This window comes from Corythoichthys intestinalis, chromosome 11, assembly GCF_030265065.1.
Source record: "Corythoichthys intestinalis isolate RoL2023-P3 chromosome 11, ASM3026506v1, whole genome shotgun sequence".
Lineage (NCBI taxonomy): Eukaryota > Metazoa > Chordata > Actinopteri > Syngnathiformes > Syngnathidae > Corythoichthys > Corythoichthys intestinalis.
The window spans coordinates 25,882,793-25,907,263 of record NC_080405.1 but is presented as its reverse complement, the minus strand read 5'-3'; the positions used below and the strand labels follow the sequence as shown (position 1 = coordinate 25,907,263).

The window sequence follows — 24,471 nt, the reverse complement described above, 5'->3', positions numbered from 1 at the left end:
CTGTGGAATAAAAGAAACAAGTGTATGTTCATACAGAAACTAATCACAGTGAAGACTTGTTGCTTCAAGTTTTTCAAATAAACATTTCTAACATGATAGACATATTCTGTAGCAAATTGTAGGCCGTTTAATTTATAGACCGAAGTGCGTGGGAAATGCCTATCATAATAAAAGACTTCATAATGATATTGACGGGACACCTTCCCAGACACTGCGCCACTCCTTCAAGTAGCGAGCCGTCCCACACTCCGCTTCAGTCGGTCGCAGCTATTCTCAAACACATGCAGAGATCCAACGCTGGTTTTAGGTTGAAAAAGTATGAAAGCTGTACTGCATACAAACAGGAAGGATTGTCTCAGGAATGATCTGTTCGAGGATTTAAGGTGGCTTAAGGACTAGCTGCACATTCGACATATTTTCGTAAAATAAATGCTAACTGCCTGGTTCTTTGCTCTTTGAACAAAGAATCAAGGCTGTTTTACGTCCATATCTATTAGAGGTGTGCAAAATTTCCGATTCTTAGATTATTCGCGATTCGGCCGTGGAAGATTCGAGAACGATTCACAAACATCCAAATTCCGATTATTGAAATATGCCAAGTAAAGCGGAAGTACAACACACTCAGCGCGCCGCGCGGTCTTCGGGACGGAACGGAGCGGGAGTAGCTAAACATTATGCTTCTCATTAACCGGCCCCTCGGGTAATGCCAACGCTCAACTCACGGCTCTAGCTCAACTCATGCCACGAGATAAAAAAACACAACAACATACCTGACTGCTGCCGAAAAGCTGCTACAAGTACAGCTAAGCTACATAATGTTACGGTAGATATCATTTATATAGGACTAGATGGATTATAGACTTGGTAGCGGTAGCAGCACATCTGCAAAAAGCTAGATGCGGGCGTTAGTAAACGGCCGCCATCTTAAAGCAGTAAACTTCCCTGCAATGCTGTTGTAGCGAACCTTCCAAGCAAACCGAATTAACTTTTTATCTAAAATACTCCTAAATCGGTAAAATATTGACTTGAATCCATCTTTAAAATAGTTTTAAAACTTTCACATGTCAAAAGTAGACAAAAGGGAAATTATGGAATAATGGGAGCAATTTTAACAACTTTAACGGTTGATTCACAACATTAAATTAATTGAATGTAGTTTAAAGCTGCTGATACAGAATGGGGACTGGAGTTTTTTTATTTAATGTTATTTTTGTATATTTGTTTACTGCTATATGTTAACTTGATACTGAAATAGTTTGGTTTAGCCTGAGAGTATTTTTGAACAATATTGGAACTAATGTACAAAACTTTATAAAAAAAAAAAATTTTTTTTTAAATTTTTTTTAAAAAAAGGAGGGGGGTGCATCAATAATCGTTTTATAATCGAATCGGAGCCTCTGAATCGTAATCGTAATCGAATCGTTAGGTGCCCAAAGATTCACAGCTCTAATATCTATAAAGAATTCAGAGATTTACGCATTTATTCACAAGAATTTTCAACGTAAAAAGCTCTTTGTGGTGATAAGGCGGCGCCACAGTGGCTTAAGGATTAGCACCACTTTCAACATATTTATGTAAAATAAATGCTCACTGCCCTGTTTTTGCTCTTTAACCAAGAATCGAGGCCGTTTTACGTCCATATCCATAAGGAATTCAGGGATTTAAGCATTTATTCACAAAAATTTTCAACATAAAAAGCTCTTTGTGGTAATAAGGCGGCGCGACAGTGGCTTGAAGACTAGCAGCACAGTCGACATATTTACGTACAATAAATGCAAACTGCCCGTTTTTTTTGCTATTAATCAAGAATCAAGACTGTTTTACGTCGATATTTATAAATAATTCAGGGATTTTAGCATTTTTTCACAAGAATTTTTAACATAAAAAGCTCTTTGTGTTTCCACTCGGTCAGCTTTGACGGAAATAGGCCCCTTATTAATTGGCCCCGCGCCACGTCAATATATTATGAAGACTATGATTATAAATAACTTTTATTGAAGTAAAAAATGAATGTATGCAACACTACTACCTGCAAGTTATCATCCTGAGCTCTCGTTTTGGGCTCTCTGATATGACGAGGCCTTGGGTCACTCCACTGAACATCATCACCTAAAAATGACAGAACAAAAACAACGTCAAATTACAACAACCTGTTACCCCAACAATGAAGAATTACCTGAATCTCATATGAACAGGAATGTCCTGATTACATATTTTTAGCACCCCAGTCTGAGTAGTCACTTGATTTTGATCAGCTCAAACCGAGGCCGATTCAGTTACATTTATTACCACCCTACCAGCGGTACTAAAAAAAAAAAAAAAAAAAAAAAAAAAAACTGAAATATTACATTGAGGAACATAAAACGGAGCTATTGCTACTCCATTTGCTGAGATGTACGCCAGCATTTTTTATTGTTTTATTTTTACCTCTGAAAATTAAACTCAGAAAAATCAAATATAAAATCAGATTCAACTTGTATGATTTATATGATCAGATTAGGAAATCACTATACACAAATGATACGTCCAAAGCAGAAAAGACAGCGAACAATAACTTACTTTTATATCCTCCTCTTCCTCTTCCTCCTCGCCCCCGAAGTCCTGCCCCACCTGGCCGCCTTCTCCCATCAGTCCGTCTGGGTAACGTTCCACCACCTGTCATTAGCTCTTCTGTGGGAGCCAGGGACCAATCGCTGAGCTCGTCTCTGTGGTCAGATTCTGTCTCTGAAGCGTTGGATGCCTCTGAATTGGTGCCTAATGGACAATGCGAAGGTCAGTTTAAAGTAGGCATGAACAATGATATTGGAAAAAACTATCATTGCGATTTTTTGGAGGTTTGGGATATATTGCAGTATTATACTGCAATATTAAAACTAGAAGAATTTTCATCAGATAACTTGAATAGCTCTTTGGAAGAGGCCTGAGCGATATTGGAAAAAACTAACATTGCGCCAAGCCTCCACACTTACCTTTTTTGAATTGGTTGCACTGGTGCGCCTAACTTTTTTTCTTAAGGTGCACCAGCACAAAATATAGCCGCACACACATTTTTCATTGCATCACTTACAACGCATATTTTTATTAACTCTCCATCACATACACATTATTCATTCATTCATCTTCTTCACGGGGGCTGCAGGGGTGCTGGAGCCTATCACAGCTAACTCCAGGCAGGTACACCGTGACCCTGAACTAGTTGCCAGCCAGTTGCAAGTCACATACAGTGAGGAGCAGAATTATTGCACTCCTAGAGATATGGTAGGTTCACCCACTTAGAAAATAGGGAGAGGTCTGAAATTTCAACCATAGATGCATTTCCACTCATAGAGACATAATCTAAAAAAAAAAAAAATCTAGAAATCACATTGTATGATTTATTTAAATAACTTTTTTGTAATTTACTGGGGTTCATAAGCATTTGTACCCCTTAGATTCAGCAATGATGACACTCAAAGAGTTGTCAGTCTACCTTAAAAAAAAAAAAGTCCACCTTTCCCCTATTGGTAACCACCCACCACCCGTTTCAGCTCATTATTGTCACCTGTGCACCCCACAGTCAGTCATAATCCAACAGCTTTGACCATTGGCAAGATCAAAGAGCTGTCCAAGGACACCAGAGACAGAATTGTAGAGGGTTATGGGGCAATTGCCAAGCAGCTTGGTGATATAAGACCAACCATTAGAGCAATAATTAGAAAATGGAAGATGCTAAACACCAATCTCTTTTGGACTGGGGTTCCATGCAAGATCTACCTCGTAGGGTCTCAATTATCTTAAGAATGGTGAGGAATTAGCCAAGAACTACACATCCCAAGAACACAGTCCATACTGTAAAGCATGGGGGTGGTAGCATTATTTTTGGGAGGTGTTTTTCTGCATATGGGACTAGACGACTGCACTGTATTAAGGAGCGGATGACCAGGGCCATGTATTGTGAAATTTTGAGGGAATAACCTCCTTCCCTCAGTTAGAGCATTGAAATTGGGTCGTGGCTGGGTCTTTCAACATGACAATGGCCCGAATCAGACAGCCAGAATAACCAAGGATTGGCTTTTGTAAAAAGCAAATCAAGGTTCTGGAGTGGCCTAGCCAGTCTTCAGACTTCAATCCAATAGAAAATATTTGGATGGAGCTGAAACTTGGTGTTTCTCAATGGCAGCCCCGAAACCTGACAGTTAGAGAAGATTAGCGTGGAGGAATGGCCCAAAATCCCTATTTCCATTCGTGAAAACCTGGTGAAGAACTACAGAAAGTATCTGACCTGTGTTAGTGCAAAGTGCAAACAAATGCTTCTGCACTAAATATTAGCACCGATTTTCTCAGGGCTACGAATACTTATGAACCCCAGTAAATTACAAATAAATTACTGAACAATTATACAATGTGAGTTCCGGATTTTTTTTTTTTTTTTTTTTTTTAGATTATGTCTCTGTTAGTGGAAATGCATCTATGATTGAAATTTCAGACCTTTACCCATTTTCTAAGGGGGTGAACTTGCAACTGTAAAGACACATAACCATTCACGCACACACTCGCACCTACGAACAATCTGGACAGTTCAATAGGTGGGAACCCTGAGAAAACCCACGCAGGCACAGGACGAAACCCCACACAGGAAGGCTACAGCCAAGATTGAACCCATGATCCCAGAACTGCGAGGTGGACGTGCTAACCACTGTGCCGCCTTTATAATGTGAATTAGTTTTAAAAAAACAATAGCTTAGCTTAGCTTTAGCATTATTAAATGCTTCATTGAGTGAGTCTACTCAGCCATTCACAGCTCCCTCCTGCAGTGCGACCAAATTGTTCCGTTTTTGTCACCAGTGTAGCGGGCATTTGGTCCTTAAAGTTAACGAAAATTGACAAGTTTATAGCTTTGATCTGGCCATGAATGACTGTAGCGCTACAATCAAAGACAACTCATTCAGTGTGTTAGTGAGAAGCTGTTCTCGGCAGCGTGAGCGAATTTGTGGCGCTGTACGATCTTGAAGCAGAAAAACAAGTTTGCGGATTCTAAATATATTAATATATGTATCGCACGTCCTTGCGATGCGAGTATTGCACATCCACACATCGTGATGACGATGTTCAAACGATATTGCTGAGGCGTAGTTCAAAGTCATTTTAAATAGAAATTTTGTGCGAGCACGTAGTTTCTAATCAAGTACATTATCAGTAAAACATGTACAGTAGTACCTCTACTTACGAACATCTTTACAAAAGTTATTTTTCAGGTTACGAAACGTTTAAACGGGAAAATATTGCCATTTTAAAGAAAGAAATTTCAGGTTACGAGAGGCAAAAATACTATACAATACTGTAAAAGATACGTATGTACTTCCTGCTTTTAAATGTCGCGCCATAAGATCCTGCTGCCCAATTGGCCATAATATTTCCCATCATGCTTACTAATGGAATTCAGGTCTCCCATTTCCCCATTGTTGATGACGTTTCAATTTGGGTGTCGCAGTGACATGCACAGGCGCGACGGTGTTATTATTGGTGATATAGCGGGGACGTCCGAGACAAATGAGCAAAATGTTTTGTCGCACAAAGTTTTTTTTAAGCCCACAGGTGGTTCGTTAAGTTAGAGCATAAATCTCACGTTTTTGTGTCACGAAAAGATACATGATAGCCACCATCAATCTCGTAAAAGAGGACACTGCCTCACTCGAAACATAAGTTATACATTTTTCTTTTTTATTCTTTGCATTTTGTTTTTTTATCTACATTACAGGTATTAACGGTTAGGTATACGGAATCACTTAAATGTGTTTGGCTGTCGTTTTATTCCGGTTTTAACCCAATTATAAAATCTAAAGTGGCGTGTCAGTTGTGTTTGGAATTGGATGACGACATTTACATGTAAAATGGTTCTCTACTCACGAAATTTTTGGGTTACGATATTACTTCCAGAACCAATTAATGTCGCAAGTAGAGGTACCACTCTATGTATGGGTCTCTGAATGGCATTTTTTTAATAATTATGTATAATTGGCTGAAGTGTATAGAAAATTTGCTTAGTTTTCCAGCAGATTTATGCTATTGCAGAAAAAGAATGAATACAAAACAAAAAAAAATCGGATTGATGTAGCAATGTGAGATCACCTGAGGCAAAAGCAGCACTCCCTCCTCTTCTTCCTCGACCGCCTCTTCCTCCTCCTCCATAAGGCTTCCCTCCCCCTGCACCTCTCCCAAGGCCCGTGCCATTGTCAAACACATAGCTTTTGTCTTTAAGATTTCGTGGGCCCGTCCCACTAACACCACCCCCGCCACCAATCTGTCTCAGCTGCTCATCAATCTGAAGACGCTCCAGACGAAGCTGGTCCACCTCCTGCAGGTATTGAGAATGCTGTTACCATGCAACATTGAATAATACACTTCAAAGACAACATGATCATTATGAGGAGTCTTCTCATGTGAAATTAGTTTCAAGTATAACAAAACTAGTTGTTAAATAGCATTTCTCAAGTACCTTCAGGTAGTTCAGGTGATAGTCTAGCAGTACCGTTGCATTTGAGATGCTTTCCTTGGTCCCCACAAAGACAAAGGGCACCATTCCCTATGGCGAATATTGTCAAAATATGAGAATCCAAGAAAATGTACATATTCTTCTGACCCACTTTTGATTGAGGTGGGATAAAATGGGTAAAGTTATGGCTCGTAATTAAAAGAGTCACCAATATCAATCAAATGTTAAAGGTTACAAGAGTATCATAAGCTAAAGTTGATTTCCATTTTAAAGAAACAAAAACCTAAAATCACCTAAAATCATCAGTGGTTAATGTGAGTGGATTAATACAAGTGTCCAAGTACGATTCCAAAACATTAAGTCATGATTTTAATGAACACTATAACTTGGTTATTTATATAATAATAAAAATAATTGTATGAATGTGTACATGAATTGCCCGTAAAGTGTTTTTGGCACTGTAACGGTGTAGATCAGAGGTCAGCAACCCATGGCTCTAGAGGCGCATGCTGCTCTTTAGTGCTGCCTTATAGTGGCTTTTTCAAAAATGTTTGAAAATGGAAAAAGATGGGGAAGAGAAATATATATTTTGTTTGATTATGGTTTCTGTAGGAGGACAAATATGACAAAACCAATATTTTAATTCGTTAATATACGTTAATAATAATATGTATTTAACTTAAAAAAAAAAAACTTGAGGCAGCATCGTACAACAGAGTAGTCACACGGTGAGTCACTCTCTGTAGGATGCATTTCAGGGAAGATGAACATTTAATCATGAAGGCTCATTATGTACTTTTGAAAGTAGGCTAATATACAGTAGATACATACAGCATGTGTTGCCTACATTATAAGCAGGGGTGCACATATTTTTTTTGCCCAGGTTCTCAGAGGAGGACATGGAGATGTGACTTGGTCCTCATTGAGCTTGAGAGCCAACCCGCCTGATGCGATAAAATTATGACAAGCTTTACTTAGAGCCAATTACCTTTAATTAAACAATTAACGCTTGATTAACATCAACTGGCACAACAAAATTGCTATTACTTTGAAGTGAAATGTAAAGAAATAAACATAAAAGCACTAATTCAAAATAAAGGGCATTCATATGCAGCTCCCACATTAACTCCAAGCCTTTGTAAAAGTGGGATGTCCTCCTCATAAGAGCTCATTGAACGTGCATGTTTAGCTTTGTGAAATGCTTGCAAAAACACGTTTGTTAGTGCATGGCGCTGTTCTTCAATAACTTTATTCCGCCACTTGTCCATAGGGCGAGTAGGGTCCTGTCTGACATCGATAGTTTGCTTAGTTGCCACATGCTCTGTTTTTTTCGTGCTTATCAAAGTTTGGATGGCTGAAATTCTTTGACTGTACATAAAATGCGCTGCTCTTATTAGTGACATTGGGATTCTCACGGCAAATGTTGCACCACATTTCCGTGCGAGCATCATTTGCTTTTAGCCATGGTACCTCCTGCAGCCACTTTTCAGCAAAAGTCCTTTTTTTCGGTAGCTCCGGTGACGTCTCTGTCGTCTGTTTTTGACGGGAGTGGGGGAACACGGAAATAATTACTCAGTGGGGCCTACCTCTGACATTTTGAGAAGTGATTTTCTCGTGTCCGCCGCAAATACAGTGGTCAGCCATCGGTACGCAAAAGCGTATGGAAGCCGTTGAGGGCCAGCGCGTTTATCTACGTCCAGTACGCATGCGCGCATGCGGACCACTTATGTGCACCCCTGATTATAAGGCTTTCAATTTTTTTGCGGCTCCAGACATATTTGTTTTTTTGGTGCAATATGGCTCTTTGAACATTTTGGGTTGCAGACCCCCGGTGTAGATGAAAGCACTGTGCAAGTGTCTTACACAATCAAGCAATTAGATATCCAGTTTCTTTCTGACTCACATCATCGGTTGCTGATGCTGTTGCTCCTCCCATTGACCCCACCAAAGGCTTTTTGTCATTTTCTGGTTCAATACGAACCCGCACGACACCAGACTTATCAACCACTTCTTGGATTAGTTTACCACTCTTTCCAATCACTTTGCCTAAAGAGAAAAATCACAATTACTACTATTGACTTATACAGTTGTTTTACAGTAAATTAGAATATCTGTGAAAATGATATTTCAGTAGATCAATGAGTTCAATGAGCAATTAGCACCAGGGATTTGACACCTTCATCTATTGATGCACAGTGGTTCTGGACACACATCTCTAAATCTAATCGTTGTCAAGTTACCCCAAATTCTTGAATTGTTTTTACTTCATAATCCTCTTTGGGTTACACTTGCTTGTGCATCATTTTTCTACCACTTTTTTTCTTCCACTCAATTTACATGGATACATTTAAGATACTTTTAAGATTAGCAAACTCCTTGAATAATGTGGAGGACTCTTAGACAACAGTCAAGTCAGAAGTAATCTCAATGATTGTGGAGGCTACTATGCCAGACTTAGGAGAACATTAAAAGCAGTGATGCTCATATTTTTTTGCTCCAAGAGCTACTTTTCAAGGAGACAACCTCCCGTAATGTATATCGTTAATTATGTTGTATGAGCAACGTATGAGGTTATGTTGCTCACACAACATAACTAACGATGTGCATTAAAAAAAAAAAATATATATATATATATATATATATATATATATATATATATTAGGTGTGTCAAACGATTAAAACTTTTACTCGAGTTAATTACAGCTCAAAAATTAATTAATCGTAATTAATCACAATTAATCGCAATTCAAACCATCTATAAAATATGCCATATTTTTCTGTAAATTATTGTTGGAATGGAAAGATAAGACCGAGATGGATATATACATTCAACATACGGTACATAAGTACTGTATTTCTTTATTATAACAATAAATCAACAAGATGGCATTACCATTACTAACATTCTGTTAAAGCAATCCATGGATAGAAAGACTTGTAGTTGTTAAAAGATAAATAAAAATAATAAATAAAATATATAAACATATAAATAAATAAAATATATAAATATTTATAAAAAATTTATAGAAAATAAAATAACTAGTACAAGTTATAGAAATTTTATATTAAAACCCCTCATGTTTTCGTTTTAATAAAATTTGTAAAATTTTCAATCAAAAAATAAACTAGTAGCCCGCCATTGTTGATAATAATTACTTACACAATGCTCATGGGTGCTGAAGCTTATAAAATCAGTCGCACCCAAGCGCCAGCAGAGGGCGGCAAAACTCCGAAAAAAACAAAACAAGTGCACCTTTCACTTTGCAGTCCTTTTTTCTGTCCTTTCTGTTTGAGCGGGGCATTTGTGCGTTAATTGCGTTAAATATTTTAACAGGATTAATTAAAAAAATAATTACCACTCGTTAATGTGATAATTTTGACACCCCTAATATATATATATTAGGGCTGTCAAAATTATCGCGTTAACGGGCATTAATTAATTTTTTAAATTAATCACGTTAAAATATTTGACGCAATTAACGCACCCGCTGGCATATTGCCTCAAACATTACAATGAGGCTGTTTATGGACATTAAGAGTGAAGAGAATGCCACCGGCCGCTTGGGGGCAGCGCCATTCCATACTCATATTATGTCTTCTAAACGTGGGAGAATTAGTAGTAGTGAGACGTTTATGCTGTATTCACAATGCAATGCAAATTGCTATTTGTGCTCCACATATATTTCGGTAAGTTTTCTTTCAGTGGCAATCATGTGTCTCTTGTTTTATTTTCGGTAAGATATGTACAGGTACAGTGGGGAGAACAAGTATTTGATACACTGCCAATGGGTTTTGGCAGTGTATCAAATACTTGTTCTCCCCACTGTATATGTTATACAGTAAAGGCGAGTGGACACAGGCGCGCCGTTTATTGGCATAAGCTTCTCTTTCACAACAAACATAAGTATCGTTTAGTGAAAGCACAACAAAAATAATACTCCCATCTCTTAAAAAAAAAAAAAAAAAAATTCAGTCTATAGTAATGAGGCCCTATTCTGACACACAGTTAAACAACAATGCTAAATAAACTGGCATTCCATATAAATTTAGCTATGCAAAATACACGTAAAACTTTTCACTCTATTTTTATTATTGTTATTTTTATTATTATTATTACTGTGTTTCCCACCAATGAAAGAGACTGTGGCGGCCCGCCACAGTCTCGTTTGGGCCCGCCACAGTCTCGTTTGCGCCCCCCCCGCCGAAAAAAAAAAAAAAAAAGATACTAATCAGATGCGTCAGTCAGCCGATTACACAGCTGTAGCCCACTCCACTCTACTACCCGCGCGAGTGAGAGCAGCATTTTAGAGTAGTATTTTATTTATTTATTTATTCATTTAAGAGACGCAAGGGGAACGAGTAGGAAGAATGGGAGAACGAGCGAGATAGCGAGAGATAGCGGTCGCATGTCGTAGCAGCCCGCTGTTATTTTGTTATTGTTTTTATTTATTATTGTTACCACAATCAAGTGGGTAAGCAAATACAGACTTCTCTCCTTCTTCCCCATATCCGGGGCATTACAATAGTTTGGATCGGACTTTTCGGCGAAAGTGAGCGGTGGACGGCCGTCTTGGACGGAAAGCAAACTTTGATTGAACTTGCGCAGAGAGGCGGGGCCCAAAATAAAGCCTTGCTCTATTTTCAGAGCGTTGGTCACAGTAAAGTATTTATTAGTTCAAGCAGAGTAAAATGATACATATTCACGGTACAAGAACGTCGTTTCCGTGTCCATCGATTGGTAAGAAAAGGCTGTTTGTACGAGTGACGTGTGGGCGCTCCCGTCGGGGGGACATTTCGCGTGGAGTGGCTATTTTTCGGCACAACACCGACGCGCCAACTTCAGACAATTACGGCTGACGAAAGTTGGATAAATGCGCCCCCCCGCCCCCCCAATTTCGCGAGCTCTGGGACACTCGAAAAATGACTCTCATACCTCTCCTTGCTAAGTTAATGGTACCTCGATGTGCGTTTGTGTGGAAATTTAGTTCACGAACAACGGGGAAAAAACTAATCACTTTCTCACCGAATCAAGAAAAACTTTACACGGCCATTAGAATTCCCCCAGTCCTGTAAATGGGTCAGTTGACAGAAGGACTGTTATTGTTGTGGTAATGTAGTACTTATGAGGGTCAAATAAAAAGGAAAAAGGAGGGCTACGACGGCGGTCTGAAACCCGCGGCTCTTGGGCCGCATGCGGCTCTTTAGTGCTGCTTCGGGTTTTTTTTTTTTTTTTTTTAAATGGAAAAAGATGGGGGAGGGAAATATATTTTTTGTTTTAATAGGATTTCTAGGAGGACAAACATGATACAAACATTCTTTCAATTCATTAATATTGTAATGAAGTTAAACTTGTGGTGTCATCGTACAACAGAGTAGTAGCTATAGGATCCACTGCAGGGAAAATAAACATTTAATCATGAAGGCTAATTATGTATTTCTAGCCAACTTATTCATTTTTATAGCAGGCTAATATAGCTAGTATTGATAATTATAAGGCTTGTACAAGGCTTTTAATTTTTTGCTGCTCCAGACATACTGTATCAGTTTTTTTTTTTTTTTTTTTTTGGTGGTGGTGGGGGGGGGGGGGGGGGGGTCAAATATGGCTCTTTCAACAGTTTGGGTTGCCAACCCTGAGTCACTACGAGATGTAAGTCGTACTATTGCTACGAGAAAAAAAGTCGCATTATTACATAGGGTAACGTAGCTGTAATCAGCAACGCATTTTACATACATGTACCGTAGCTGAGAGCTATAACATTAGCCTAGCTAATGAAATATTTCAAATATATCTTTGTTATGGTTCTTCTTGGGGGGAAAAAAAAATGAAAAAAAAAAAAAAAAAAAATTCGCCGTGGCACGACATGGTGTGGCTGTCCGACTCCGATGCAGCCCACCACCACAGTTTCAAAAAATCCTATGGTCAGAGACCCTCCCACCACAGTCTCCTAAAATCCTGTGGGAAACACTGTATTATATTAACTCTACTTTTGATTGAAAATTTTACAAATTTTATTAAAACGAAAACATGAAGAGGGGTTTTAATATAAAATTACTATAACTTGTAACTATAACATTTATCGTTTAAGAACTACAAGTCTTTCTATCCGTGGATCACTTTAACAGAAAGAATGTTAATAATGCCATTTGTGGATTTATTGTTACAATAAACAAATACAGTACTGATGTACAGTATGTTGTATGTATATATCCGTCGTGTGTCTTATCTTTCCATTCCAACAATAATTTACATAAAAATATGGCATATTTTAGAGATGGTTTGAATTGCGATTAATTGCGATTAATTACGATTAATTAATTTTTAAGCTGTAATTAACTCGATTAAAATTTTTAATCGTTTGATATATATATATATATATATATATATATATATATATATATATATATATAAGGGCTGCAGCTATCGAATATTTTAGTAATCGAGTAATCGATTGAAAATTCTATCGATTAATCGGATAAAACAAATATATTTTTAGGTGAAGAGCAATTATAAATATACATGAGAAAACAAGACATTTCATCTAATCTTGAACCATTTTCAGTCAATCAATGTCTTTATTTTCGATGTATATTGTTGAAAACAGCCAACAATTGCATCTCAGATGTAATTAGAATAAAAAAAAAAAAGACATTCACTGCTTTCACTCAAAAAATCTTCAGATATATACAGTTGGGAGAACAAGTATTTAATACACTGTCAATGGGAAAACCCATTAGGTTTTCCCATTGACCCCACTCCCCACTGTATATATACACCTAAAAATGCCGTTACGCTTGTCAACACACATCACTTAAAAGTTAGGATTTTTTCCCATGTGTTTCAATTGAATTTCTATTTGTGTCAAGCCATTTTTAAGTTCTAGTTAAGTTTTAAGTTAGTCTAAACTGTAAGTCCTGATAGGATTTTTAGTTTTTGCAGTGTTCAAAATAAATGTATGATACAGGCTGTATTGGAGCACATTAGGGAGCAGTGCTACTTGGTGTTTTATCCAGCAATGACTACTGAGCTAAAATTGATAGTTAGCATTATTGAGTTTTAATTTTACACCCTCATCACTCCACAACGCTGTTATGTTAAAGCCTGCATGTAAGACACGTTAGCCACGCATCGACAGTGGTCATAATTAAAAGAAACCTAGCCCTCCGCAGGGCTAATGTTACGTGCGCTAGTGACAGTAACGTTAATCTTATTTATTAGCGCTCTACTGCTTTAAGATGGTGGCTGTTTACTAACGCTGCCCAGATGCGGCCGAGTCTGTCATTTCGCATCTAGTTCAACATACATGTGATCTCTATGAGACTCATCAGACGCTACCTGCTACCAACGTAGCATCGTGCGGGCTAGTATTCAGCAACGTCGGCGTCGTTTGTAGCGGCTGTCGGCTGCAGTAAGTTTTTTTTTTTTTTTTTTGCTTCTTCCTCTACACACGTGACATCAGCGTGTTGTCCCACATTAAAAGTAGTCCGAGCAAAACGTGATGCTTAGAGCTGTCAAAATAAACGATTACTCGAGGTGAATAAAATTACTCAGATCAGTATTTAAGTTACTCGAGTTGCTCGAGTATTCGTTTCAGCTCTAATATATATATATATATATATATTTGTGTATATATACAGTGGGGAGAACAAGTATTTGATACACTCACAACGGGAAAACCCATTGGCAGTGTATCAAATAATTGTTCTCCCCACTGTATATATATATATATATATATAATGTATAGATATCATTTTGGGGGGAGGGGGGCGCGAGCTACCCACACCAGTGTTGCGATTGAATGGTCCATCGCGATCGACCAGACGTAATGGGCACACCTGAATTGAAGGCTCAAGAAAGCAGTGTAGTTTCATGTTTTTAAATGATTAGTGCGCGACACAAATATGACTGACACAAGTATACCTTTTTATGATTTCCCTTTCTAGGCAGCGTTCATAGAACTGCATTTGCTCCTCAACACTTGAGTAAGTTGTCAGTCACATATATGCATAATCAGTCATTTTTATATTCACCCCTCTACGTAAATTTGAAAATAATTATAAGCCCAACATAGCCATGTGGTAGACGCTGCCCTTATTACTAGTCACCAGCACTATTTTTGAGTGATTTCCTCACCTACTAAGTTCCGGGGTACTTTGATGACATCTTCAGAGAACTCCAAGAAACTCCGAGCAATACGGACAGCTTCCTGGTCCTTAGATAAACACCAAACATGAAACACGATTTAATGTAATGTCTACCAATAAAAAGGCAGATTGTGCTTAATAAAACACAGCAAATCTTTGTGTGCCATCCCCCAAATCAGCTTAACATAAAAATGAGTGATTGAAAATTATATTGACTGGTGCACAAGAAAATGAAAGTATGTACAGTATGTAGGTAAACAACAACAGACTGTTTGTGACTGCTTGCAGATACGGTGTGTGGCTAATGCAGCAAATGTGGTCATTCCAAGTACGGTAAGTGATTTACACAATTGTGGACAAGTTTCAGACTGATTTGAATTGGATATTTTGGAATACTGACTATATATACTATGTGGGTGTAAGACATCGTAGAGCCTATTTGTGATCCATCAATAAAGTTAAATAACGTGAGATATATACAAAAGGGACAACTGGGAGTATCATACCTCTCCGTAAATATGGAATGTACAAGTCTCTTCATCAAGGTCGATATTAGTGACTCCCGGGACTTTACGGGCTTGCTGAATGTTGGCACCGTGAGTCCCGATGGCGAGTCCCATTAAATCATCACGCACTGCAAATTGTTCATGGAACCGTGATGCCAGCTGTCGGGAACTCTGCAAGCAACACAATGATAGTAAGTAGGTGGAGCTGGTACTTTTGACAGGCAGGAACTTAGGAAGGATAGCATTTATGATATCACAAGTTTCTTCAGCTTTGTTTTGTTTGCGTGTGTGTACCTCGAGTTGTCTGCTAGCCTCTTCATTCCTTAGCATGAGAGACAGTTTGGTACGGAGGCTCCTGAAGTGCATGTCGCTCATCATGTTGGCCCGCTTTGCTGTGACCTCATTTACTGACTGCAACAACAAATCAAAGTATATCTCACTTCAAAACCTTCAAACAGTAGTAGATGCAAGACAAGAGGAATGTTATACTAACTAAATTCAAATACAAAACTTACATGGGTCAATCACAGTATATCAGATTTTGACTGCAAATATATTCCAAAATATGAAATAATAATCAAAAAAGCAACACATACCAAGATTACCAGCTGTTTCTTCTCAGAGTCGTAGGTGACACTGAATGCTCCAACAGCCTTTTTAAAGTCTTTGTGTGCCGATTCCTTAGAGCACCTGAAAGTTGTCATTGGTATCGGTTACATTTATACCGTAATATGTAAGGCAGTTATTTAACTGCAATGTGTTTCTACTAGGGCTGTCAAAATTATCGCGTTAACGCACGGTAATTAATTTTTTTAATTAATCACGTTAAAATATTTGACACAATTAAAGAACATGTCCCGCTCAGACAGCATTCTGCCTTTTGGTAAGTTTTACAGCAAGGCTTTTTGTGCTGTCTAACAGCGAACTCTTGTGGTCGCTTTGCGACATGGTTTATTGTTGTCTTGCCAGTTCAATATGGCTGCACGACGTCTCGGGCTGACGCCTACGTTGTAATGTTGTGCTTATATGATCCTTGGACAAGATTTGTCCGTAAGTATGGTTGTTTTAAATAATGCACATATTATGTTAGTAAGCGAAATGTTATATTTTTTGTATGAGACGCTTTTTGTTTATGTTTAGTGAACCTGTATAGCGTGCTAAGCTAACGTTGTTGCTAATGCAATGCTTGTGTACTTTTTTTTGTAGTTTTACGACGGTCTAAAGAGGACAATGGTTTGAGGCCATTTTATTAATCAGATGAAAAAGGAAGAAGTCTGATTATTTTGGCGTCGTTCACTAGCTGTCTAGCTTTGGAAAAAGTAGACGCTTCGGAGTGAGGACAGCATAGACAGATTTAAATGACAGTAGAGTGAAATGCCCACTACTGTCCTTATGTACCGTATGTTGAATGTATATATCCATCTTGTGTCTTATCTTTCCATTCCAAAAATTTATTTTACAGAATATGTATATAATTTACAGAAAAATATGGCATATTTTATGGATGGTTTGAATTGCGATTAATTGCGATTAATTACGATTAATTAATTTTTAAGCCGTAATTAACTCGATTAAAACTTTTAATCGCTTGACAGCCCTAGTTTCTACCATTTAAAAGTATTTGCCCCCTTTCTGATTTATAACATTTATTCCCATATTTATCACAATTAACGTATTTTTCAGACTAAGTCGCATGTTTTTTTTTTTTTTTTTCTCTCCATAGTTTGGCTTGGGTGCGACTTATACTCTGGCGCGACATATGTGTAAAATTATTAACACATTATTATACCATTTCACATGTTATTTTGGTGTGACACTGATGGTTTGGTAAACTTGTTCGCATGTTCTTTATGCTCTAGTGATCTGAATAACTCTTAATAGCTATGTTACGTTAACATACCGGCCACGTTTGCATTTCGTTGTTCATGCATCATGTAACTATCAGTGACGTGCGGTGAGGTTCATGGTTGGTGAGGCACTGACTCCTTTAGTGTCAGATTTCCAAATACAGTGCCTTGCAAAAGTATTCGGCCCCCTTGAATCTTGCAACCTTTCGCCACATTTCAGGCTTCAAACATAAAGATATGAAATTTAATTTTTTTGTCAAGAATCAACAACAAGTGGGACACAATCGTGAAGTGGAACAACATTTATTGGCTAATTTAAACTTTTTTAACAAATAAAAAACTGAAAAGTGGGGCGTGCAATATTATTCGGCCCCCTTGTGTTAATACTTTGTAGCGCCACCTTTTGCTCCAATTACAGCTGCAAGTCACTTGGGGTATGTTTCTATCAGTTTTGCACATCGAGAGACTGACATTCTTGCCCATTCTTCCTTGCAAAACAGCTCGAGCTCAGTGAGGTTGGATGGAGAGTGTTTGTGAACAGCAGTCTTCAGCTCTTTCCACAGATTCTCGATTGGATTCAGGTCTGGACTTTGACTTGGCCATTCTTACACCTGGATACGTTTATTTTTTAACCATTCCATTGTAGATTTGGCTTTATGTTTTGGATCATTGTCCTGTTGGAAGATAAATCTCCGTCCCAGTCTCAGGTCTTGTGCAGATACCAACAGGTTTTCTCCCAGAATGTTCCTGTATTTGGCTGCATCCATCTTCCCGTCAATTTTAACCATCTTCCCTGTCCCTGCTGAAGAAAAGCAGGCCCAAACCATGATGCTGCCACCACCATGTTTGACAGTGGGGATGGTGTGTTCAGGGTGATGAGCTGTGTTGCTTTTACACCAAACATATCGTTTTGCATTGTGGCCAAAAAGTTCAATTTTGGTTTCATCTGACCAGAGCACCTTCTTCCACATCTTTGGTGTGTCTCCCAGGTGGCTTGTGGCAAACTTTAAACGAGACTTTTTATGGATATCTTTGAGAAATGGCTTTCTTCTTGCCACTCTTCTATAAAGGCCAGATTTGTGCAGTGTACGACTGATTGTTGTCCTATGGACAGACTCTCCCACCTCAGCTGTAGATCTCTGCAGTTCATCCAGAGTGATCATGGGTCTCTTGGCTGCATCTCTGATCAGTTTTCTCCTCGTTTGAGAAGAAAGTTTGGAAGGACGGCCGGGTCTTGGTAGATTTGCAGTGGTCTGATGCCCCTTCCATTTCAATATGATGGCTTGCACAGTGCTCCTTGAGATGTTTAAAGCTTGGGAAATCTTTTTGTATCCAAATCCGGCTTTAAACTTCTCCACAACAGTATCTCAGACCTGCCTGGTGTGTTCCTTGGTTTTCATAATGCTCTCTGCACTTTAAACAGAACCCTGAGACTATCACAGAGCAGGTGCATTTATACGGAGACTTGATTACACACAGGTGGATTCTATTTATCATCATCGGTCATTTAGGACAACATTGGATCATTCAGAGATCCTCACTGAACTTCTGGAGTGAGTTTGCTGCACTGAAAGTAAAGGGGCCGAATAATATTGCACGCCCCACTTTTCAGTTTTTTATTTGTTAAAAAAGTTTAAATTATCCAATAAATGTTGTTCCACTTCACGATTGTGTCCCACTTGTTGTTGATTCTTGACAAAAAAATTAAATTTCATATCTTTATGTTTGAAGCCTGAAATGTGGCGAAAAGTTGCAAGATTCAAGGGGGCCGAATACTTTTGCAAGGCACTGTATATGAACCAAAAAGGGTAGCTTATTCAATTGGCTACTGGTTATTTCATATCTCATCAGCATTCTTGACAAAACACGCACACACGGTACATATTATCGATACGTAAAAGAAAGAAAATAACATGCATCTGCTCTACACCCTCAATGTGTTGGCCGTCGCAATTCTATAATTCATGCAACATAAATGAGAGTAAAGAGTGGTGTACAAAATCACAGAATTCAATTCTGACCTTTAGTGAAATATTCAGTTGTTTTTAAAACTTTGAATTCTGATACTTTAATCAATTTATTACAGATTACTAAACAAAAAGTGTGAAAAGAAAAACAAAGAATATTTTATTTAAGTCCAAAATTTAGTTTTTAAATATTCTATTGTATTTTTCTTAGTCTATGCTCTTTTTTTTTTTTTTTTATAAGATTGAAATGTAAACTGTTTGTGGTCTTGCGCATGTCCTTCACCGCAAAAACCGCCGTTACTTTGGAAGGGCATAGGTTTGGTCTCAACATTCGTAGGGACGATATAACAGCATAACCTGCATGTAGGTACACTTTTTGCTGGGGACGGGACATTAATAAGACCAAACAGATTGGATGAAGGGGGCAAAGGGCCACATTTCTCATGTATATGAACCTAATTAATTAATAGGCAAAATGAACAATGCAAAATAAATCCTTATCTACTGATAATAACTTTTACGTGCATTGGTTCAGATGATACACTGTTCGATTCAAACCTTTGTTTTCAAAAAATACTACAGAAACATTTTGAAAACTTCCTGAATAAATGTCTGGTTTTTATTAGCAAACATTAACATAATGAAAATAATTCACTTAATAATTGTAGGGTCAATTCTATCCTTACAACATATGGAACTATTGAAAGATCTAAATTCTCTATATAACTGAACATTATATCATGCAAAAAAGGTAAGGTTGCTTAAAAGTTGGTGGGGACAATTTTAGCATCCTGAAAAGTTGGTAGTGTTATGTCCCTACCGTCCCTATGCAAACCTACGCCCTTTTTGTAAAAGTCCTCCTTATTTTCCTTTACTTTAAAAAATCTCTCTGCCTCAGTGGAGAGATTTGCTTCAATTAGATTGTTCTGTGTTCTATTTGATAAGCCAGAAAACACAGTGGATGTGTCCAAATGTCTAGCTAACCTTTCATCTTTCTCAGCAAAACCATGTAATCGTTCTACATATATGCCACGTTTAGAAGAGCTTACACGCTCATCGTTACTACGAAATGTTAACTCCTGTTTAGCTAGGATGCAGGTTGCATTAATGAGGTCTTTCAAACTCTTTCGGTTTTCCTTTACCTTGGCTTTGTGGATGCTACCGTTGAGCTTCCGCTGTTCGTCAAAGCCAAATCGATCCTTGAGCTTCCAAAAGTTTTTAAAGCAATCAGGCTTTGAATGTGAGTGGTCGAGCTCTCATGTTTGCTGAGGCTTCGTGGTAGTTTTTTAATGTCACAACATCTCGTGTTAGTCCAGACATTGGCACAGGTTGAGAAGAAAAGGCAGGGAAAGCAGCAAAGGCGATTTTTCGAAGGACAGCCACATAGCCAGTCTTTTCGGGTGTACCAGTCCGTTTGAAAAGCACGAGTTATCTTCTGTCCTGTAGTTTGAGGCAAACCTTTTAGCTCCGGTGTTGTTAATCGTGTCCACTTTTGACGGAAAGTCCAGTTTCACGTACGCCCCCTTTCAGTGCGGCAGAGTACTATCTGCTGCAACCTGTGCCTTTTCACTGCGGTTTTATTTCCCATCAGCAAAACTAAATATGTCGCTAAAAAACATTAAACTTTAAGGGTTAAAGACATTAGCCAGACTGTGGAAAATCAGGTCAAATAAACGTATCTGGAAACATTATAATGGCGACATGCAGATGTACGGCAACCAGCACGCTCCAATTCCATGTATCGACCCAGTTTGTTATGGATTGCGCATTCAGAGGTGAGGCTTTACTCGTTGCTGCCGCACCTCTCGTTTCGTTTCGTTTCGTTTCGTTTCGTTATTTGAACAGGAAATAGGCAAATTCAGCGATTTTGACTATAAAAAATGTTTGAAATGAGTCATACATAAAGAGCAATGGACAAATATTAATATAAATTTGATGCTATAAATATTTTTTTGTCATGATGACAGGTGAGGCTCTGCCTCCCCTGCCTCCCCTGACCGCACGTCACTGAACACTATCATACTGTAAACTTATTCAGCATGTTGTTCTCTATTGTATTTTTATTTGAAATTGCCTTTCAGGATGACATATCTGTTCTATGCGTTGGATTTTATCAAGTACATTTTCCCCAAAAATGCGACTTATACTCTGGTAAGACAGGGTTATGTGCACTTGTTAAGTGTGCTTTTGAGTTTTGTCGCCCTCTGCTGGCGCTTGGGTGTGACTGATTTTATGACCATGAGAATTGTGTAATTATTGACATCAACAATGGCGACCTACTAGTTTATTTTTTGATTAAAAATTTTTACAAATTTTATTAAAACGAAAACATTAAGAGGGGTTTTAATATAAAATTTCTATAACTTGTACTAACATTTATCTTTTAAGAACTACAAGTCTTTCTATCCATGGATCCCTTTAACAGAATGTTAATGCCATCTTGTTGATTTATTGTTATAATACACAAATACAGTACTTATGTACAGTATGTACAGTATGTTGAATGTATATATCCGTCTTGTGTCTTATCTTTCCATTCCAACAATAATTTACCGAAAAATATGGCATATTTTATAGATGGTTTTGAATTGCGATTAATTACGATTAATTAATTTTTAAGCTGTGATTAACTCTATTAAAAATTTTAATCATTTGACAGCCCTAGTTTTTTTCCTCTTCATTGTGCATTTTAGGGCTGGTACGACCAATGGTGGTGCGGCTTATAGTCCGAAAAACACGGTAAATGTTTCAGATATAGCAATCATTTAGAAACTGCACCTTGTATTATTGTTACTTGTTATTTTGAGATTTTTAAATTGGCTCAAGCTTTAAGATTGGTGAGTGGGAAAACATACGGACAAAACAATCTCAAAGGCACAAATTCGTTTTCACGCCAATGCATATGGTGAACTTACATTTGCCGTAGATCATCAGGGACGTCCAGTCTGATCTTGATGAAGGTAGTTTTTGTGGCTGGTTTGCTGGGATTGATCGGCCGTAACCGTTCCAGCGTCACAATCTCATTTAACGTCGCATCACATGCAGCATACTCTATAACGTAAAACTATACACACACAAAAAATATATCAATATGGACTAATAAACAGAAGCAATAAAATAGAAACAGTCGGATGAAAGGTTGTTTTTAAGAAAATGATACACAACAAATGTAAATACCGCAGACATAGCAAAACATTCAAATGAGACAATAAAATAGTAAAGATGATTTTGTATGAGAAGTTTTCATATGCGATACATTATTTTTTTTAATCCCCAGGTGTCTGCAGGTTGTTTATCTAATCGACCCTATTTCAGTGAATGGTAATGAATTCCCTAGAACCTACTGACATTCTATTCTATACCATGTTAAAGGAAAAAAATAAAATTCGTTCCTGGCTTGTAATAATTTTGTGTTGCTTGGATCCAAACTAAATGAAAAAGTGCCACTAAAAGGGTAAAAGATTGGCTTTGCTAAAGTTAGAGGCGATATTCAAAATTTCCGATTTTATGTCCTAGTTATGCATAAAATATTTGTTAAATTTCTTTATGTTTCAGGTCAAACTAAGTCTATGAAATGAAGAAAGTGTATATCACACTCACCGGCCACTTTATTAGGTACACCATGCTAGTAACGGGTTGGACCCCCTTTTGCCTTCAGAACTGCCTCAATTCTTCGTGGCATAGATTCAACAAGGTGCTGGAAGCATTCCTCAGAGAGTTTGGTCCATTTTGACATGATGGCATCACACAGTTGGTGCAGATTTGTCAGCTGCACATCCATGATGCGAATCTCCCGTTCCACCACATCCCAAAGATGCTCTATTGGATTGAGATCTGGTGACTGTGGAGGCCATTTGAATACAGTGAACTCATTGTCATGTTCAAGAAACCAGTCTGAGATGATTCCAGCTTTATGACATGGCGCATTATCCTGCTGAAAGTAGCCATCAGAAGTTGAGTACATTGTGGTCATAAAGGGATGGACATGGTGGTCAGCAACAATACTCAGGTAGGCTGTGGCGTTCAAACGATGCTCAATTGGTACCAAGGGGCAAAATGCCAAGAAAATCTTCCCCACACCATTACACCACCACCACCAGCCTGAACCGTTGATACAAGGCAGGATGGATCCATGCTTTCATGTTGTTGACGCCAAATTCTGACCCTACCGAATGTCGCAGCAGAAACTGAGACTCATCAGACCAGGCAACATTTTTCCAATCTTCTATTGTCCAATTTCGATGAGCTTGTGCAAATTGTAGCCTCAGTTTCCTGTTCTTAGCTGAAAGGAGTGGCACCCGGCGTGGTCTACTGGTGCTGTAGCCCATCTGCCTCAAAGTTCGAGGTACTGTGCGTTCAGAGATGCTCTTCTGCCTACCTTGGTTGTAACAGGTGCTTATTTGAGTCACCGTTGCCTTTCTATCAGCTCGAACCAGTCTGGCCATTCTCCTCTGACCTCTGGCATCAACAAGGCATTTCCGCCCACAAAACTGCCGCTCACTGGATATATTTTCTTTTTTTGGACCATTCTCTGTAAACCCTAGAGATGGTTGTGCGTGAAAATCCCAGTAGATCAGCAGTTTCTGAAATATTCAGACCAGCCCTTCTAGCACCAACAACCATCCCACGTTCAAAGTCACTCAAATCACCTTTCTTCCCCATACTGATGCTCGGTTTGAACTGCAGGAGATTGTCTTAAACCATGTCTACATGCCTAAATGCACTGAGTTGCCGACATGTGATTGGCTGATTAGAAATTAAGTGTTAACGAGCAGTTGGACAGGTGTACCTAATAAAGTGGCCGGTGAGTGTAGTGTATCAAATACTTGTTCTCCCCACTGTATATAAGCATTAGAAAGTACAAAAGTAAAGAAAATTGCAAAATAGAATTTCAAAGTTGTGACCACAAACCCAAACATTTTGGGAAACAAAAGTGTTAATGCAACGAAACCAACTAGGAAATGCCACTTAGAACCTGGGAACAAAATATGTGTTCCATGGTGTTATCAGTAATGAAAGGAATAGATATGACGAAATGTCCTGAACAGAAGGACGGACAGAAACAGACAGCTGGATGGACTACATTCTCGTCTAAAGGTGAAAAGTTGACAGATTCCTTCCTAACTTTCAGTTTTCAGCTTTCAGTGGATATATTTTTAGCCAGATCAATTGATGATTTATGAAAGATTTTAAAACTGAAAGAACAATTGAACTGCACCACTGTAGATCAAGACAAATGCGCTTCTTTGTTTTGGTTTCCCAACCAAAAATTAAAAAGACATTCAAGTCCTGCCTTGCCAGGTAGACCAGACTCAATGCTGTTCCAGCGATTGAGTCTGATGACCGTCCAGCAGATCGAATTCCCAGGGCGGAGCAAGCCACGACAAACAGACAGCGGAGTGGACCGATCAGCGACGGGCGGACGTGACGTTGGTAAAGCGACAAGAAACGAGCGCGAGCGGAGAATGGACAAGTTTATTCAACATGGCTAGCGCGAAACAGACTGATGTCAATGACTTGTGTTGATGTGTTTTTGG

At 38.4% G+C, this 24,471-nt stretch overlaps 1 protein-coding gene across 1 annotated transcript in view; it reads right to left on the bottom strand.

Annotated features, from left to right (window-relative positions):
• The window catches only part of fmr1 (fragile X messenger ribonucleoprotein 1), a 33,292-nt gene that overhangs the window by 5,515 nt on the left and 3,306 nt on the right, over window positions 1-24,471 (bottom strand). Inside the window, exons 5-14 of the mRNA XM_057850461.1 lie at window positions 21,850-21,998; window positions 15,717-15,810; window positions 15,415-15,531; window positions 15,121-15,291; window positions 14,604-14,682; window positions 8,376-8,518; window positions 6,476-6,562; window positions 6,109-6,334; window positions 2,560-2,754; window positions 2,030-2,109 (exon numbers count right to left, since the gene is read on the bottom strand). Coding sequence (XP_057706444.1) covers window positions 2,030-2,109; window positions 2,560-2,754; window positions 6,109-6,334; window positions 6,476-6,562; window positions 8,376-8,518; window positions 14,604-14,682; window positions 15,121-15,291; window positions 15,415-15,531; window positions 15,717-15,810; window positions 21,850-21,998 — 1,341 coding nt within the window. The remainder of the gene's footprint in view (window positions 1-2,029; window positions 2,110-2,559; window positions 2,755-6,108; window positions 6,335-6,475; window positions 6,563-8,375; window positions 8,519-14,603; window positions 14,683-15,120; window positions 15,292-15,414; window positions 15,532-15,716; window positions 15,811-21,849; window positions 21,999-24,471) is intronic.